Here is an 18,917-nt window from a genome sequence, read left to right on the forward strand (position 1 = left end):
CACTGACACTGCAAGGAAGTTACTGTGAAAATCCCCTAGTCACCACACTCTGGTGCCTGTTCGGGTACACTGAGGGAGAATTTAGCACGGACAATGCGCCTAACCAGCACGTCTTTCAGACTGTGGGAGGAAACTGGGGGAAACCCACATAGACGGAAGGAAAGTGTGCAAGCTCCACACAGACAGTAAGTGACCCAAGCCGGGAATCGAACCAAGGTCACTGGCACTGTGAGGTACTATGCTAGCCACTGTGATGCAGTACCATGCCACTTCATAGCTGTAGCAATTAGCATAGATATGTTTATGCAGAAGTTAAATGAGTACATAATAAATCAGTACATCGTACATAACAAAAGGTTCAATGAAGGGAAGCAGGAGGAGTCTCTACTGGAAAATAAACTCCAATGTAGACCAATTCAGCTTAATGGTCTGTTTTATGATGTAAATTCAATGAAATTCATATATTTCACTATCCCTGGTTATGTCCTGATCCATTGGTACCACAGACTCTAGAGGTGACAGCACAGTGGTCTGTAGTCAGGAGGGAAACGCCTTAGAAATCCTCAACATTGACTTCAAGCCCCATGCAGTCTTATGGCATCAGGTTCAACATGGACAAGGAAACCCTGTTGGTTACTGCCAATTGCCCTTCCTTAGCTGATAAATCATTACTCTTCCATATTGAACACCATTTGGAAGAAGCACTGAGGGTGGCCAAGGCACAGGATGTACTCTGAGTGAGGGACTTCAATTGTCCTTCGCAAAGAGTGGTTTAGCTGCCCTCTGAACTGGCTGAGTCATTAAGGATATGTCTGTCAGACTGGGCCTGCAGTGAGTGAGGCCACCTTCCCTCTCATGTTTGTATGTGACTCAATGACACTACTTAAGTGCCAGGGGTCCAACTGATGTTCTGGCCAATATTTATTCCTTAACCAACACCAGGTCATTTGTACATTGCTATATGTGGGACCTTGATGTGCACAAACTGAGTCCTGCATTTCCAACATGTTACTACATGTCTCAGAGTATTTCATTGGCTGTGATGTGCTTTGGAACATCTTGTGGTATTCTAGATGTTATATTAATGCACGTTGTTACCTTTTTTTCTGGGTTTGCCTTTTGCCTCCTTTCCACATTGACATTTCACATTTTTCATCTGAATGCTATCTTCCATCACAGTCATTGCATGTATATAGTCATCTTTTGACTGAGTACTCCCGGTTTTACATCTGACATCGTTGGCAGTCACATCCTATCCATCTGTCTTGCATCAAGTCCTGCATCAGCCAAGATTCCTTCCATTGCAAACTCAACAAAATTTAAGCCATACTTTTTAGTTTATGTCAGCGCCTCAGTGCCTCTGACTTCATCTCCACCTACCTCCCTAACCGCCCACTCGGCCGAAACCACAAAGCTCACACACAAACGTGCTATTCTGATAGATTCAGCTGCTTTTCCCAATGACTGGTTGTTTGTACTCCAACCTCACACTTGCACTGCTCAAACTCGCAATCCGTGTCTTTGTCACCCAGAATTGCCATGGTTGTCCCTCAGTGACCACAATCGTGCCTCTAGTTTTCTCCAGTTACCTGTTCCCATTTACAACTCCTGCTTCTCCCGCAGCATCAGACACCAAGATCTCACCCATTTCCCCGTTCCCTCCATTCCAACATTAGAAACTTCCTCGCTGTCGAGAATTTTCTGCCAAAGTCACTTTATTGAAAATGTAATTATTATAACATTTTTAACCCTCTCAGTCACCCATCCAGCCTGTGATTCTCCGTGTACTGAGACATGGCACCATGAGGAACAAACAAATTAAACCATTTCATCTGCTTTTGAAGCTATTCTGAATAACCCATATATATCACCTATTGTATAAAATGGTCATAATCTCCACAAGAATTCAGTGCAGTACATTGTATTAAAGTCTCCTTTTTTTTGCTGTTCAACATGTTAATCTACTTATCATTATGAAAACTTCATAGAATCCTTACAATGCAGAAAGAGGCCATTCAGCCCATTGAGTCTGCACCTACCATGATTCCACCCAGGCTCTACTCCTGTAACTCCACACATTTACCCTGCTAATATCCCTGACACTAAAAGTCAATTTAGCACAGCCAATCAGCCTAACCCACATATCCTTGGATTGTGCGAGGAAACCGGAGCCCCCGGAGGAAAATCACGCAGACGCAGGGAAAAAGTGCAAACTCCACACAGTGACCTGAGGCTGGAATTGAACCTGGGTCCCTGGCAATGTGAGGCAACAGTGCAAACCACTGTACCACTGGTAAGGTGGCAATACTGGTGAGATGTTAATGGGGAACACAGATGACAGAGACACTGAATCAATATTTTGCCTCTGTCTTCATGGAGAATAATGAAGATTTTCCAAAAAAACTGTCATTAATGCAAAGCAACTTGGTGCAAAAACCATCACTAGGGAGAAGATATTGAATAAACTAATGGGATTAAAGGCAGATAAGTCTCTGGGACCCTATATTCTGCACCCTAGGGTATTAAAGAAGGTAGCAACAGAGATAGCAGATGCATTGGTTGTGATATTTCAAAATTCCTGGGATCCTGGTAAGGTCCAGGTGGATTTGAAACACATGAATGTAACAACCCTGTTCAAAAAGGGAGAGGCAAAAAGTAGGAAACTGTAGGCCAGTTAGCTTGACCCTGTGGTGGGAAAGTTGCCAGAATCAATCACTGAGGAGGAGATAACTGAACATTTGGAAAGAAAGCTCCATCTAACATTGACAGCATGGTTTTATGAAGGGAACGTCATGTTTGACAAACTTGCTCAAGTTCTTTGAGGATGTAAGCAGCAAGGTGGATAGTGGGGAGTCTATGGATGTGGTATACCTAGACTTCCAGAAGACAATGTGCGACAGAAAAGACAGATCCAGAAGGTGAGATCGTAGAGGATTGGGGGTAGAATACTGGATTGGATTGAGGATCGGCTGACTCCCAGAAAGCAGAGGGTTGGGATAAATGGATCCTTCTCTGGCTGGCAAAATGTAACTGTAAGACAGGAATTAGTTCTTGGTCCTCATCTGTTTACAATCTATATAGAAATGAAGCAGAGTGTAACAATGCAAAATTTGCAGATGACACTAAAACAGATGGGAAAGCAGGCAGTGACGAGAATATAAAGATTATATAGATGGATATGTTTGGCTAGGGGAATGGGCCAAATTTTGGCAGATGGAGTTTAATGTGGGTAAGTGAGAGGTTACTCATTTTGGCAGATAAAATTGAAAAGCAACTTTATTACCTGAATGGAAGGCAGATTCAAAATGCGTCTGGGCAGAGGGATCTGGGTGTTTATGTTCATGAGTTGCAGAAAGTCAGGATACAGGTGCAATATGCAGTAAAAAAGGCATATGCGATGTTGGTGTTTATTGCAAAGAGACTGGAGTGTAAGAGAGGCGTTGTTGCAATTATATGGTGTGTTGGTGACACCACATTTGGAACAGGGTGTCCAGTTTTGGTCTCCTTATTTGAGGAAAGATGTGGTGACATTGGAGGCAGTTTAGAGGAGGTTCACCAGATTGATTCCGGGGATGAAAGGTTGACGTACGAAGCAAGATTTAACAGTTTGGCCTTGTACTCACTGGAGTTTAGAAGGATGAGAGGGGATCTGATTGAGGTATGTCAAATTTTTAAAAGGGATTGATAAAGTAAATGTAGACCAAAATGTTTCCTGTTATGGCCGTCCCTTCTGCTGAATTAGTTTAAATTCCTGCCAATAGAACTAGCAAAACATTCCACAAGGATGTTAGTTGCACTCTGGTTCAGATGTTGACTATTCCCCTTGTATAGATCCCACCTTCCCAGAAATGGTCCCAGTGATCCAAGGATCTAAAATCCTCCCTTTTGCACCAACTCTTAAAACCCGCATTCATCTGTAATATTCTCTTATTTCTGTGCTCGCTAGCATGTAGCACTGGAGTAATCCAGAGATTACAACCAGAGGTGTTGCATTTTAGTCTACTGCCTAGCTCCCTGAATTCTTGATGCAAACCTCAGCCCTCTTTCTACCTGTGTCACGGATACCAACATGTACCATAACTTCTGCATTATCACCCTGTCTCTTCATGATACTGTGCAGAGTGCAGCGACATCCTGGACCCGAACACCAGGGACACAACACACCATCCTGGAATCACATAGGCGCTACTGTGGCCAGTCTGTTTCCGACTATGGAATCTCCAATTGCTATTGCTCTTCCCCTTTTCCTCCTCTCCTATACAGAGGAGCTGTTTATGGTGCCAGTATGGTTCTGTCTGCACTCCCTGAAGGAACCTCCAAAATGGAATACCAACGTGAGCAAGGCCCAAGGAGATTCCTGAAGTACCTCTCTCTTTTTCTTGGAAATTGAGGCTCATCTACCTGCTTGGTTGGATCTAAAAGAGACCAACAGTACTATTGTGAAGAAAAGGGGAATTATCCCTGGCCTTCTGACCAGCATTTGTCCCTTGACCAACATCTCAAACCACAGATTAGTCATGACCTCTCCCCATGTTTTCCACATCGCAACAATTCAAAAGCACTTGACTGGCTTTGAGACATCTGGTAGACATGAAAAGCACCATAAACGCAATTCTTTCTTTGAAGTTGATTCAATACAAAACATGAGCGATGGGAAACATTGGGTCTTTTGCATTCCCATCAGTTAACAGGTAGAAATGACAAAGTACACGGGAATTAATAGATTGAGGCAAAGCTTTTACAATCAGAAGTAGATTTATTACAAAAAAGCTTCAAGTCTTGCACTAATCGGTACATGTACTGCAGCTCAGCTGCATTCTACATATCAAAACAAAGCCAACAACTTCAGTTATTTGAGGACCTGGTAAATAAATAGTCATATACTACAGTGCCAACGTTTATCTGAATGTCAGAATCTCAAAGCACACAACATTCATGATCATACAGTTTCCTCAAGTACTTGCTACTGAAATTACATCAGTATATTCTATATTTATAGTTTTGAAGGATTTACAGCATATACCAACCAAAAGTACCATTATCCTTTACAAAAAAATTGTAAAAACATGCAGTTAGTGTTCTGATATATTTGCATTTAAAAATACTAAGTATTTGCATTTTGGCTTTAAGTATACACAACTTTTGAAATATGCTATCTGAAATATACATGCACATATCACAGAATAAAATTCCAACTATTAACCCAGAAAGTTAGCAAATCATTACCGAGCAAGTGTGGTTTGAGTCAGATATGCACTTGCCACAACAGAAGTGCATCTGGAATATTTGCCATCTTTGTTGTGTTAAACAGAACTCAAATTCAAGCTTTCCATCAGCTACTCCAGTATTGAAAACAGAAGTATTTCCTGGATTCAAGTATTTCACGTTTTCTCCTTAAAATAACCAATCTGTTTGGTTGTGCATTTCTCCTTTGTATTGCTCTTTACTTAAGTTTCATATTTTAGGTGAAAAGTTAGTTTGAGTGATGATCACCTTTCTTGTTAATAACTGAAAACTACCCCTCATTGCGCCTTACTTCTAAGCCCAATCACAGGACGCGCATACAAAATAAGGCCTAATTCATTGGGCCAACTCAATGGGATCAGTCAGGAAGACAAGAGTTATATGAAGGAACCACCAATTCGCAGTTTTTTTTGCGGAAAATTGAAATATTTACAACTGAAATCAAACTGCACATGTTCAGGTCAAGTCACAATTAGCCGAAACATTTAACAAAATGCTCCACTCTATCCCATGGTGATGTAACTGCACTGGGGCCTTTTCTTTGTTCTCAGTTTCAGTGATCCATACCGAACCTGTACAAAACAAAAAGTGTTTAATGCATTTACTTTTAAACAAGTACAAACCCTCAATTTATAACTCATACTTATTGATGCTTGGGTCAAAAAAAAGAGTTTCTCCAATTATTAACAGCTCATTCTTAACTTCCCCATTCGTAAACAATCCATTCCTTTGGGAGGGTGTGGAGGAGATTTACTGAATGGTAGCAGGAATGTAGGGCTTGAGCCACAGAGAGAAACTGGAGAAGTTGAAATTATTAACAGAGGTGATGAAGTGTCTGATCTAGTAAATGGAGAGAGAAAATGTTTACACAGGCAGTAGATTTGGTAACCAGGGGAAATAGATTGAAGGTAATTATTAGTCAAGAACCTGAAGTCAGATTTTTTTAAAAATTTGTTTTATGCAGCAAGTTATGGCGAATTGGAATGCATTGCCTGAAAGACTGGAAGCAGATTCAATATCAATTAGCATGATCTTAAATCTATGCCTTCTGATCACCGACTCAAGCCATTTTGCGCAGTTACTTTTATCAAAGCCACTCTGTTTATTAAAGCCTTTGAGATGTGTCTGCTCTAACAAGCAGTTCCATAATTTCACCTTGTACCAAAAAGTCACCTAGCTTTATATTTAACACCAAACAGGATTTACAAATACTGCAACTAAAACTTTACTCAAAACTATATTTGGAAATACACTAATCAAAAATTCTCTCAATACATGCTTAACACATTGGAAGGAATCAAAGCAGGAAAACAGCAGAGCGAGAGAGAAAGGTCCAGTTACAGGGAGCCAATAGAATTTACCTCTCTACGGTGGCCTTTTTGTTTAACTTTGAGGCTCTGCGATCGTCGGAGGTACTTCTGTGTGGCGATGTCATCGTCCGAATGAGCACCATCCTGCTCATTCTCCAATTGTTCCTTGTCATCCACTTCATCGAAATCAAAATGTCTGTCTGATGGGTGAAATGGCAATTTAGTGAACATGCTGACCACATTCTACAGCTGCTCTTACGGAAGTTTATGAATATGAAAGCCAAGTGTCAGTCATTGCACAAACAGTGAAATTCTTTCCCACATGTTCAGTGTTTAAATTCTAACAACAAATGTACCAATATGGAAGAATGTACATAGGATTTATCCAATTGGCCACGAGGGGGCACCACACACCTCAATACCCAACTCCCAAAACAAAATAAGTCCCCCAAAATGTTATAAATTAAAACTGCAGTCTAGACAAGAGAGAGTTGGAAAAGCATGCTGCAATTTCATAATTTCCCTTTACACAGCCCAGACAACAAAATGCCCCACCCAACCGCACCCCCCCTCCCCCCCCCACACAATCAGCCTGCACGCACGCACACACATGCACACAGCACAAGTATATTGCCTATATTATAATCAAATGTCAATTACATGCTGCTCCTGTCAATACCCAATTAAAATCTGCTTCTACAGTGACGTGAGCACTATGCTCTTAAAGGCCCTCACAGGCAAGCTTAAAGACTGTAACTATTCTACATTTGAAATATCACTACATGTTTTAAAAATCAAAGCTGGAATTTTGCTAAAATTTTATGGGGTGTGAAGAAAAGATTGCTCTGAAGAATTGTGTATGTAAAGGCAGGCCATATGAGTATAGTTTTCAAGAACAACCAACCCAATGTGCACTTTTGGAGCTGTGTTTTCTCACTTGCAATTTTCTTTTAGCTGTATCAGCAAGTTAAGAGACTGGTTAACTGGAGAAACAAAACATCATCTGAACTGACAGTGATGACAGCAGCATTGTCTGGCCTGAGGACAGCACAGGCTAGATTCTGTCATTCTATACACTGATATAATTGATCATGCTTCAAATACTGGAAATAAGTTGAAGTTTATTGGTCACAAGTAGGCTCACATTAACACTGTAATGAAGTTACTGCGAAAATCCCAAGTTGCCGCACTCTGGCACCTGTTCGGTTTACACTGAGGGAGAGTTTAACCGCAGTCAACGCACCTAAACAGCACATTTTTCGTATTATGGGAGGAAACCAAACCACCCAGAGGAAACCCACCAGACATGGGGAGAATGTGCTGACTCCACACACAGTAACCCAAGCTGGGAATTGAATCAGAGTCCTTGGCACTAACTACTGTGCCACCCCCATATAGCCCACATATTGTACAAGTAAATTTAAGTTAAGATTAGTTATCTTCAGAATGACTTCCCAAAAACAATGAATGAACTTCACAACTTGCAACATACTGGGATGGCATCAATCTGCATATTCCAGACTGTTCCAATGAAATTTCTGAAGGCTATGCACTGGGAAACAATTTTATATTCAGAAATTAGGCATCAATGGTGGACAGGAATGGCCACATTCAAACTGAGTGGCACAGAACTGCTCAGAGGATTGGAGTAGGTTTTTGATGCCTGGTGAGGATTTGTAGAGGAGGGTGGGGGCAAAGATACAAATTCTATTCTTTAGAGCGACAGGGGTCCAATGGAAGTTTGGAGGGACGGGAATGAATGGTGAATAGGACAGGATGTGGGTCATGAAGCATTTGATAAATTTGGGGTGAGCGACCAGCAAGGAGATCACTGAGAACACGAGGTGTGGAGGTGGATGACGATGCTGGAGATGGACCAAAAAACCTTGTTAAATGAGAAGGGTGAGGGGTCTGAACTTAATTCAGTAACAGCTGCGAGAGAAAGGGATGGAATCAGGGAGGAAGTGAAAATTGTCAAACACAGTGCTTCAGCCTTGCCAACCTCAAAGTTCCAGTCACGTAACACCCCTATAATTACTCAGCAATCTGGCACCCCTCAGCACATTGATACCAAGATAGTCAATTGTGTACACAAATTTCTCACTCCAGCTATGCTTCACCTAACTTAAACTACTCCTGAGTTATACTGTATGCACATCATAATGGTCTAACAAATCCACCAACATTTTTAAATTCTTTTTAACATTCCCTGAGATTCCAGTTTACAATCAATTCAGACAGCATTCACTGAACCCACACACTCTGTTCTACTATTACACTTCTCAGGTTCAGCAAGGTGATCAGAGCACAAAGATAATAACACAATTCTTTGAAGACCTTTTTTTTGGGGACGAACCACTGCTTTTCATCTCAATATTCAAAATAGTAACCACAATTTGCTATTGTATTAAAAAATATGTGTTCCAAATTGAAAAACTCTAGGCCCAGAAATTTAGCTGGTCAGATTGCTAACTGTCGTTGACATTGCTATCTGTTTTGGGGATAGTACTGTTAACCACTCCTCATTACCAGTGATGGTCACTATCTACTGGATTTGTTCTTCAGAAGATGCACCTGGCCACACATGTACAAGGATATTACAATGGCAAGTATGCACTCTAATCAAAACCATTATCTCAAGGGGGGAAAAAGCAGGTTCAGACAGACAATTGATGTTTTTCATCCAACAAGCAGATGACAGATGGATATAATGGGCTATTTTCAGCATGGTGAGAGAATCAGAGAACACAAACTTAAGCGGTCAAAGGATCGATATATAATCATGAAAACTTTCAAGCTTTTATTAACTGTATCAATTGCCAGTTGAATAGGAGATGAGAAGAAAAGGATTTCAGTTGGAACAAGATAAGCAACTTGAAAGATTAAGTGAAATAACAGAATATCTTGTTGTAACTACTCCAGTCTTAGAAGCAACAACTGTAATCCACTTAATTAATTCATCAGAGCAAGAACTCAGGGCAAAAATGGAAGTTTCACCCGCAATTAATTATTCAGGATGCATTTACACAAATTGAGTCATTGCTCCGGTTTCTTCCCACAGTCCAAAGACGTGCGGGTTAAGTTGATTGACCGTGCTAAAAATGACCCTCGTGTCAGGGGGATTAGCAGGGTAAGTATGTGGGGTTACGGGAGTAGGGCCTGGGTGGGATTGTGGGTGCTGCAGATTCGATGGGCTGAAGATTGGAGGGATTCTATTCTATGATTCAGATTGGGCTCTGCGTCAAAATTATAAAGTACAAACCTGGTGCCAAGAACTCAACTCCTCTGGGGAATAACATTCGTTTTGTTCTGGTTTTTGATAAGCCACCAGATCCTCCACTCCATTCCTCCTCATTTTGAATTTAGGTCAAACTAACACTGGATCATTGGTGGCAGTGAAATCACTTTGTATCAATGCCGCACTTGTACAACAAAGCATTCAGAAAGCAAATGATCATCAGGATACACTAACATCATTATGAAAAGGCAAAAAGATTCTATTTTTGAAATACAATACAGATGTCCTTTTACCATGAACTTTTTTATAGTGTGAAAATCTATTAGCGTAGTACAAACTGACACTTTGTCACTATATATATAAACTGTTTCTGGCTTACAAAAAACTTACAAAATGGTTGGCAGTAGATTAGAATACTTTAGCTAAACATACGTTCAAAGTATCCAGCAAGGTATCTGGAGGTATTTTACACTTGGCCTTTCAAGGAATGGGAATGGTGTGCGGGATGGGGGTTGTGACAGATTGAGAGTTGCAGATTTCCACTATCATTAGTGTGATTAGTGCCAAATCACCATGTTTCAGTTCAATTTTGGCAGACTGCCAAACTTCCCAGATGTCAAGGCTGGGAAAGCAAGTAGCTCTGTCTTCTGAAGCCAGCCTCAAAATCAAGCAGGGAAATCAGAATCAAGCTAAAACTCATGCCAGCCCAGCCAAATCGCAAGGAGCATGCTCAACTACAGTGAAGACTATTTCCCATTTTGGGGATTTGTGATCTCTAGAAACATGAAATGATTCACCATCCATTAGTCACCTGGAAGAAAGTGAATTTTACTGTCCAAACTGAACACTAACAAGTGTTTTCCCTTAAGGTAGTTAGTCATTTTCAGATAACTGAATGGCTCATTAAGCTACTTCAGAGGGCAATTAAGAGTTAACCACATTGTTGCGGATGTGAAGACACATGTCGGCCAAACAAGATACGGACTGATTAAATTCCCTGAGAGAAATTAGTGAATTAGATGGGCTTGATGGCAGTCCCAATTCTATCACTAGATGGTCAACATTATATATTCTAGCTTTTTATTCCACACATTTAAATAAATTTGATGCTAGTCGCCATGGTAGAATCTGAGTCCCTCTCTTCTGACCGCAGGATTATTGGCCCTGAAACATGACCAGAATGCTTGCATCTCCAAGCAACTGACAAGATACACTTCAATCATAATTTAGTTCAAATTCAAAGCCTAGATTTCACAGATTAAAGATGGCAATCAAATCTATTGAGCCACACTCAGTAGGCTGTGTAGAGACTGTTGGAGGTCTCACTGAATGCCAGTTGTTGCTCTCAACCCTCCCCCATCCTTCCAAAAAATATTCTGGCTTGTTATTTACACAGTCACACTTCACTTGGTTTATTTTCCAGTAAGTTGCCAAGTTGCATTATACAAATCATTACTTTTCAAAGTTTAGTTGAGTGGTTGCGTAGTGCCTTTTACTACTTACCAGAGTTCTCCTTTGGCAGATGTTTCACCTTCTGTCTGGTATCAGCAGCACTGATTATGGAGCAATGTCCTACCGGTTCATCACCTTGTATTGCTGTTAAATCATGCATACTTAAACTTCGCAGCCTTTCTGTAATTGCACCTTGACTCTGCAAAGTACAACAAAAATGAGAGTTCGTAAATGCAGCATTTTTCCATTAAATATTTTTGAACACCAAGAGCTTTCACATATTTAAAAATAAAATTTTTGCTTCAGCCTCAGTGGATACAAACATTAAGTGCTGTGGCACCAACTCAGATCAGAAAGTACGAGGTTTAAACACAAATCTAGAACACGTCAACGTTAGCTGGGGTACTACAATGGGACCACCATGGCCAGACTAAATGGGATTTTAAAAAAGGTTAGGCCTGGACTCAGACCCCCTAATGTCACTCAACAAAAACATGCTCAGATGCCAACTGGGACTCGGATTAAAATAGCTGGTGTGATGTCCGCTCCCTGTCCCAATTCAAATATCCAACTGCATCAATGTTCAGCCTCTCTCATAAAGCAAGTTGACTTTGACATGGAGAAAATGCCACTGCCATGGAAGTGCATCCAGCATTGGTCACTCAGAATCATAGAACCCGACAGTACAGAAGAAGTCTGCATCGACCACGATCCCACCGAGGCCCTATCCCCATAACCCCACAAACCTCTCAACACTAATGGTCAATTTAACATGGCCAATCAACGTAACCCACACATCTTAGGACTGTCGGAGGCAACTGGAGAACCCAGAGGAAAACCATGCAGACATGGGGAGAACGTGCAAACTCCACACAAGCAGTGACCTGAGGCCGGGAATCGAACCCAGGTCCCTGGTGCTGAGGCAGCAGTGCTAACCACTGTGCCATCCTACACTTCTTTCAACACAGGGGATGTGCGTGTTTTTCTCATCTCAGGAATTTATTTTCAGGCTTCTGCCAATACATAGAACACAGACATGGAATGCAGCACACAGCTGCAAAAGAAACTACACAGGGAGGTTTTTTTTACAAAATCCACACATCTCAAACTAATGGTCATCACTAAATTAAGGGGCAACAAACAAAGAAAAATGCTGCAGAGAGGAAACAACTTGCATGCAGTGTTACCAAAGTCCTGTTCTAAACCATAAAAGCAACATTACAGGTAAAAAGCAAACGCAGGGTATTGTTACAAGTTAACTTTTACTGACACATCATGATGATATTCAAGCAACTGGACAGTACTGTGTTCTCCAGAGTGAGCACAAGCAACAGAGTTTTAAAATAATCTCAAATGTTTAAGGGGGAAACTACAAACTGTTTGTGTTTTATATAAAATTTGTAGGTCAAGACAAATCCCAAAATTATTCAGAGCATGAAACAACACACTCCAAGATCAATGTCCACTGATGGGGAGCTGAATTTTGTAGACAAGACTTGCACGTGTTGGTAAGCTGTGTCAATCAGAAATTTTCACCTTTCCAACTGATAATTCAACTTGCATTAAAGATTTAGTCAATTTGCATTCCATAACTGGCTGCCTGACCTCAAAGATTATTCAAATAAACTCCAAAAGTCCCCATTTTAATCTTCAGATTGACTACAACTCATGAAAAGGTTTTGAAATTCCAGTGGAAACACAAAACATACACTTTTGAACAAAAGCTGTGCAGAAATATTAAAAGAGTACTGAAAATTGGAGTTGCAAGGTTACTAATGAGAATAGCATGCTGTTAGTAGCTTTAAAAGCCAGCAGTACAATCCCATTTATTGGAATCTTCCCAATGGTAACAAACATCCACTTTTAAGGCCAAAAAGGTAATTAGTGCCATTCACCCATAACTTAAGAGAATAAGTACAGAAGCAATTATCCATGTCAAACTATTTATGCCAATAGTCTTATTACCTCAACTTGAATGGGCCAGTACAACAGTAGAAAGCTGAGCAACAATCCTGCAAGACAGTTTGCGAGTACAGGCAAGAGAAAGCAATATCATAGTTAGAATAAAAGACAGAAGGGAAATGACAAGCTAGGCATATAAAAATTCCATAAAACTGTTGATGCAGAATTAAACTAGTGGGAATAGACCATAATTTTAATTTGTGCATCAACCTTTGGACGACTAAATGCTTTTTGGAGGTTTAATGAAGACATATCTTAACATAATCCAATGCTGAAAATGTAAATCTAAAACGTCTGGGCATGAGGTATGAGGGTTTGAGGGAGGAGGATGATCTTTACACAAAGATGAAAAACATCTTCTGCTTTCTCTTTCTTTGTGCACCACCTTTCAACAAGTATATTACACATAATAAAACAGTACATAAACTGCCCTCATTCTTGTACCAGAGTTGCACACACTAAAGCTTTGAAAAAATAAACCTTGCAAGTACACAGGATACTGAATTCAGCCTGCAAGCAGGGCAGAATAAAGGGTCAATGACAGTGTTATGTTCAGGTATTAAAATACTATGGGATTTCTGCAGGAATTTAATTGAGATCTTCAATTTGAGCCATTTTCAATTATCTGAGACTCTGCAACAAAGACACATCATCACTTGCCTTCACTGCAGCAGACACAGCAGCAGTTGCAGCTAAATTTAGACTTTGCTTTCCAAACTTCACCATTGTGTCATAGCTTCGATCTTTGGCTTGACTAATATATTCGTCGATATCCTGTGATAAAAAAAAATCAATGTACAAACACCATAATATTTAGTCATGAAAATACCAGTTTGCAAATTACATCATACAGCCTTTCGTGTGGAAAAAGTCTTCTGTTGCTCAGAAATGTTGTATACCTCATTTCATGACGAACAAAAATCGCTTCCAATATCCAAAATGGAAAAGCTCAAAATATTACTGAAATGTTCAGTCAAAATTTGCACTTAGACAATCTCAGATCCAGCACAAGTAGGTTGAAGTGTGATAATTGGTGAAAAATAGGAATTGGTAGTCAATTTGTACACAGGATTGTCCAACAAGTGGCAATGATATAAACTGCTAGATTTTTTATTCATGACATTCCTGAAGAAATACAAGTTGAAAATTCTCCTGCTTTCTGACATATCCATTTGGGAAGGAAAACAGTACCCAAACTTAACACCTCATTTGAAACACACATCCCCCACTGACATTGGTGCAGTGCCACCAAGTGGATCATGTGCTTCAAATGGGGCTTTGAACCCAGACCCTAGAACTAGGAGGGTATCACATGATCATTAAACCAAGGGTGACACCTGGATGCACAGAAAGGGAAATGGACGAGAATTGGATGCCACAGACTTTTCACCTGCACCTGAATTAAACTTGGACAAATGTGATGAAAATTTATTTTCTTTTGATTACAAAAGTCCTATGTGAATTGAGCCAAGCTTAATCCACCTCCCATTTAATCTGACACTATCTGGCAACATTAGTCGGAGGTCTCACTTCTGCATTTTGACATATTCGAAGGTTGGGACTGAGCAACAGCTTAGTCTGCAGCCACTCGTTGCACAACCGACCTGAAAAACAGTTGACAGCCCCAAACTTTGGAATTATAACATTTCCCAGCACCAATCTTAACCTGGAAGAAACAGTGTAATGCACTCTCAAAAACAGACTGCCATTCAACTGCATCATCCCTCATCGTACAACATGCAAAGCATCTCGAGTAGTATCTGGACTTATGCCTATCAATTACAAGCTTTAAAATATTTAAGTTTAGTTTTCCAACCTTAGTTGCGCTGTTATTTTCCCAGTTGCAAACATTTTAAAACATACACTTTCAGTTAAATTATTGTTGCAGCAGGAGTACATTTCACTGGCAAATAAGCAAACAAGTAAGGCTTTGAATTGTTTTACTTCACAAAATTGCAACTCATGTTGCTTTCCGCACTGTAGCACATTTTCACTTTGTGCGTCACGTCCTAGAAACCAGGGTTCAGATAAAACTAGCAATTTAAAATGCTTTCACCAATATGATCTAGTTAGAATGAGGATTATTTTAAGAACTGACACTATGCTTAGACTTAGCAGAAAAACTTACTCGTTCACGTGAGGAGAGAAGAGGATGTAGAAACTTTCTATAAATTAAACTTGCTCCTCGAGTGTATGGAGACAACAACCAGATAACAAATGCCACTTTAAGTTCGTAGTACAGTGGAAACCTGCAACCAAGAGCAACACTTTTCAAATTAGATACAATATCAAAAGCCAGGTTAGGGAGGCATTTAGTTTCACACTGACAAAACCAGTCATTTCTAAATTACTTCATGCTTGTTCAGTTCTGTAAAACACAAGTTGCAATTTGACCCATTGAAATATATCTAAGCTGGAAACAATCAGAATACATTTTCCAGAAGTCACAATCTGCATTTCTGCAATTTTAGTTTCATGCAACTTCCTCTGCCAAAAATCCCTATCACCTCACCAGAGACCGGAAGCATACTACAATAATAGAACACAAATTATTGGCAAGTTTTATTAAAACAGGAACTTGGGGGAAAAGTAAGATCACCTCAAAGAGTCCTTACAATTTTCTTTGAGCAACAATTTTCTGCTCAAACCACAGTAAACGTTGACCCAGATCACATCATATTCTGCAGATCTTGTAAGAAGGACCATCACACAAGGCAGCAGCCCTCCACGTGGCATCATTTGACCTCAGCTACATACAATCCATAGTAATGACTTCTATGAAAAGGGCTGAAGGTGACATATCCAAGTTTGTTGAATTTACAAATTAAGGTGGGAAAGTAACTGATAAGGGAGAGTTATCCACTTGGGTAGGAAAAATAAAAATGCAGAATGCATTTTTAAACAGACTGGAAAATTTTGCACTCAAAGGGACATGGGTGTTCAACATGAATTACAGAAAAATAATGGGCAGGTACAGGAAGCAATTATCATATTAATGAATGATCAGAATTTTAAAAGGAAATGTGTGTGTAATTTTGGAGCATAAACACAGCAACTTTGAGTCACTTCTTCCCAGAAGAAAACATGCTTTATGGTCAACATCTCAACTAGTGAGCGCAGTTTGGTCTCCTTGCCCAAGTATGGACGCAGTTGCCATCAAAGGAGTGCAACATTGAACAGTTCTTGGGGTGAAGGTAATGTCCCGATAGGTGAGATGAAGTGCCTTGGCTTGTATTCCCTGGAGTTCAGAAGAATGAAATCTAAGTTTATTTGTCATAAGTAGGCTTACATTAACACTGCAATGAAAATCTGCTGATTGCCACATTCCAGTGCCTGTATGGGTATACAGAGGGAGAATTTTTGTGGCCAATGCAGCTAACCAGCAGGTCTTTCAGACTATGGGAGAAAACTGGAGCACCAAGAGGAAATCCACGGGGAGAACGTGTAGACTCCGCACAGACAGTGACCCAAGCTGGGAATCAAACCCTGGCCCCTGACACTGAGACAGCAGTGCTAACCACTACGTCACCGTACCGCCCTTACATAAAATTCTTCAGAGGTAGATGCAGAGAAAGTACTTCCCCATCTGGGGAATTGGGAACACAGGATCCCTACCTCAGAATATGCGGTCAGCCATTCGAACCAAAACGTGGAGCAATTTCCTCACTCAAAGGGTTGTGAATCTAATAAATTCTCTCAGAGAAATGTGGATGCTTAGTTGTTCAGTGTATCCAGGACAAGATGTCAACAGAATTTTGAGTACTGAGGGAATTAAGGGATAAGGGGAGAGTGCAGGATGGTGTTAAGGTAGACTATCAACCATGATCTTGCTGATTTGGCAAAGTCCAAGAGTCAAGTGGCCTATTCCAGCACTGATCCTTGTATTCTTTCCAAAAGTATGCAGGCACCATGCAAAGATCAGTTTCCCATGCACTCACTGCAAGACTGGTTTGCAGTAGTACATACAATAGCCAGCTGTACTCAGGAGAACATCAAGACAGAGTTTATTGGAAAAAGGACACAGTGGTTTCTGCTACCAGGAAGTAACAGACAAGTTCAAACAGCGTGCAAAGGGAATACAGGTTGATATATGCAACACCTTGGCTAACGGACAGCTATTTCATGGGTATCCCATAAGCAGCCAGAGCGACAGATGAAATGACCTCTGACACAGCCATTAACGTTTCCAACAGCTAGGATAACGCAGTGGAGAATACAACCCATCAGCCATTTGCTGACTCGATTTGGAAATTGGTTCTTGAAACCTTGGAAACAATTAACCGATCAAGACTGAAAGAAACTCGATATAATCCATATGAAAAATTCAATGTTCCATAGGCATAGATACAATAGTAGCCACATACTTGATAGGTTTATATGGGAATGAGTCAACTTCTTCAAAATGGGTCCCAAGAATCACAGCAGTTCCATTCCAATCTCAATAATTCAGAAAATATTTTCCATGAGCAATTAAATTTACACATGCAATGATTCAAAGAATGATTAAGCAATATTGCACAACTAAATTAAGATCCCAAATCAGGATGTTAAGTAACCAAGTCAATTCTTAAAGTCTCTTTTCTCACCATACCCTCTCAAACCCACGTGGAGTGGTGTCAAATGCTTTACTAACAGCTGAATAAGCAGCATCTACTGAGTTCCCTTATTTATTTCACCCAAACCATTCTGCCCTCAGGGAAGTCCAACTGGTGTGAGAAATAATCCTTCACCTATAAAACCATGCCTCATTTTGCTTAATTGGCCATGTTTCTCATGGTCCATCAATGGTCCCTTTGCAGAAGATCCTGTTTTACTGATATCATGCTCATTAACTTGCCGCTGTCAGTATCATCTGCCTTTGTATTATTTAGCATTTTTGTCCTCAACATAATCCACAGTGACATGATTAATTCTGTAGGCCCTTGTATGTCAGGCACCCATTCTCATTTGTAACATGCATGCTAAATACTCAAGGTTTTGAGCCAAGAAATGTGGGCATAAGACCTTAAGACATTGGAGCAGAATTAGGCCACGCGGCCCATCAAGTCTGCTTCACCGTTCAATCATGGCTGATATTTTTCTCTTCCCCATAAGCCCTGATCCCCTTATTAATCAAGAACCTATCTATCTTTGTCTTAAAGACACTCAGTGACCTGGCCTCTATCGCCTTTTGTGTCAAAGAGTTCCACAGATTCACCATTCTCTGGCTAAAGAAATTCCTCCTCATTTCTGTCTTAAAGGATCGTCCCTTTAGCCTGAGGTTGTGCCCTCTGGTTCCAGTTTTTCCTACTGGTGGAAACATCCTGTCCACATCCACTTTATCCAGGTCTCGCAGTATCCTGTAAATTTCAATAAGATACCGTCCCCCATCCTGATAAACTCCAGTGAATACAGACCCAGAATCCACAACCGTTCCTCAAATGACAAGATCTTCATCCCAGGGATCATTCTTGTGAACCTCCTCTGGACCCTTTCCAAGGCCAGCATAGCCTTCCTTAGGTATGGGGCCCAAAACCGCTCACCGTACACCTAATGGGGTCTGACCAGAGCCTTATACAGTCTCAAAAGTACATCCTGCTTTTGTATTCTAGCCCTTGCGACATGAATGCTAACATTGCATTTGCCTTCGTAACTGCCGACAGAACTTTCTCGTTAACCTTAAGAGAATCTTGAACGATGACTCCCAAGTCCCTTTGTGTTTCTGATTTCCT

General features: G+C 40.5%; 1 protein-coding gene across 1 annotated transcript in view; it reads right to left on the bottom strand.

Annotated features, from left to right (window-relative positions):
* Nucleotides 1-4,742: 4,742 nt before the first annotated feature.
* Nucleotides 4,743-18,917, bottom strand: part of LOC145354298 (receptor expression-enhancing protein 3-like) — a 60,736-nt gene continuing 46,561 nt past the window's right edge. Inside the window, exons 4-8 of the mRNA XM_080205411.1 lie at nt 15,335-15,455; nt 13,867-13,980; nt 11,296-11,443; nt 6,606-6,754; nt 4,743-5,816 (exon numbers count right to left, since the gene is read on the bottom strand). Coding sequence (XP_080061537.1) covers nt 5,748-5,816; nt 6,606-6,754; nt 11,296-11,443; nt 13,867-13,980; nt 15,335-15,455 — 601 coding nt within the window. The 3' untranslated portion in view covers nt 4,743-5,747. The remainder of the gene's footprint in view (nt 5,817-6,605; nt 6,755-11,295; nt 11,444-13,866; nt 13,981-15,334; nt 15,456-18,917) is intronic.

The sequence above is a fragment of the Carcharhinus amblyrhynchos genome, chromosome 17 (genome assembly GCF_965287045.1).
Source record: "Carcharhinus amblyrhynchos chromosome 17, sCarAmb.v2.hapA, whole genome shotgun sequence".
NCBI classification, from domain to species: domain Eukaryota; kingdom Metazoa; phylum Chordata; class Chondrichthyes; order Carcharhiniformes; family Carcharhinidae; genus Carcharhinus; species Carcharhinus amblyrhynchos.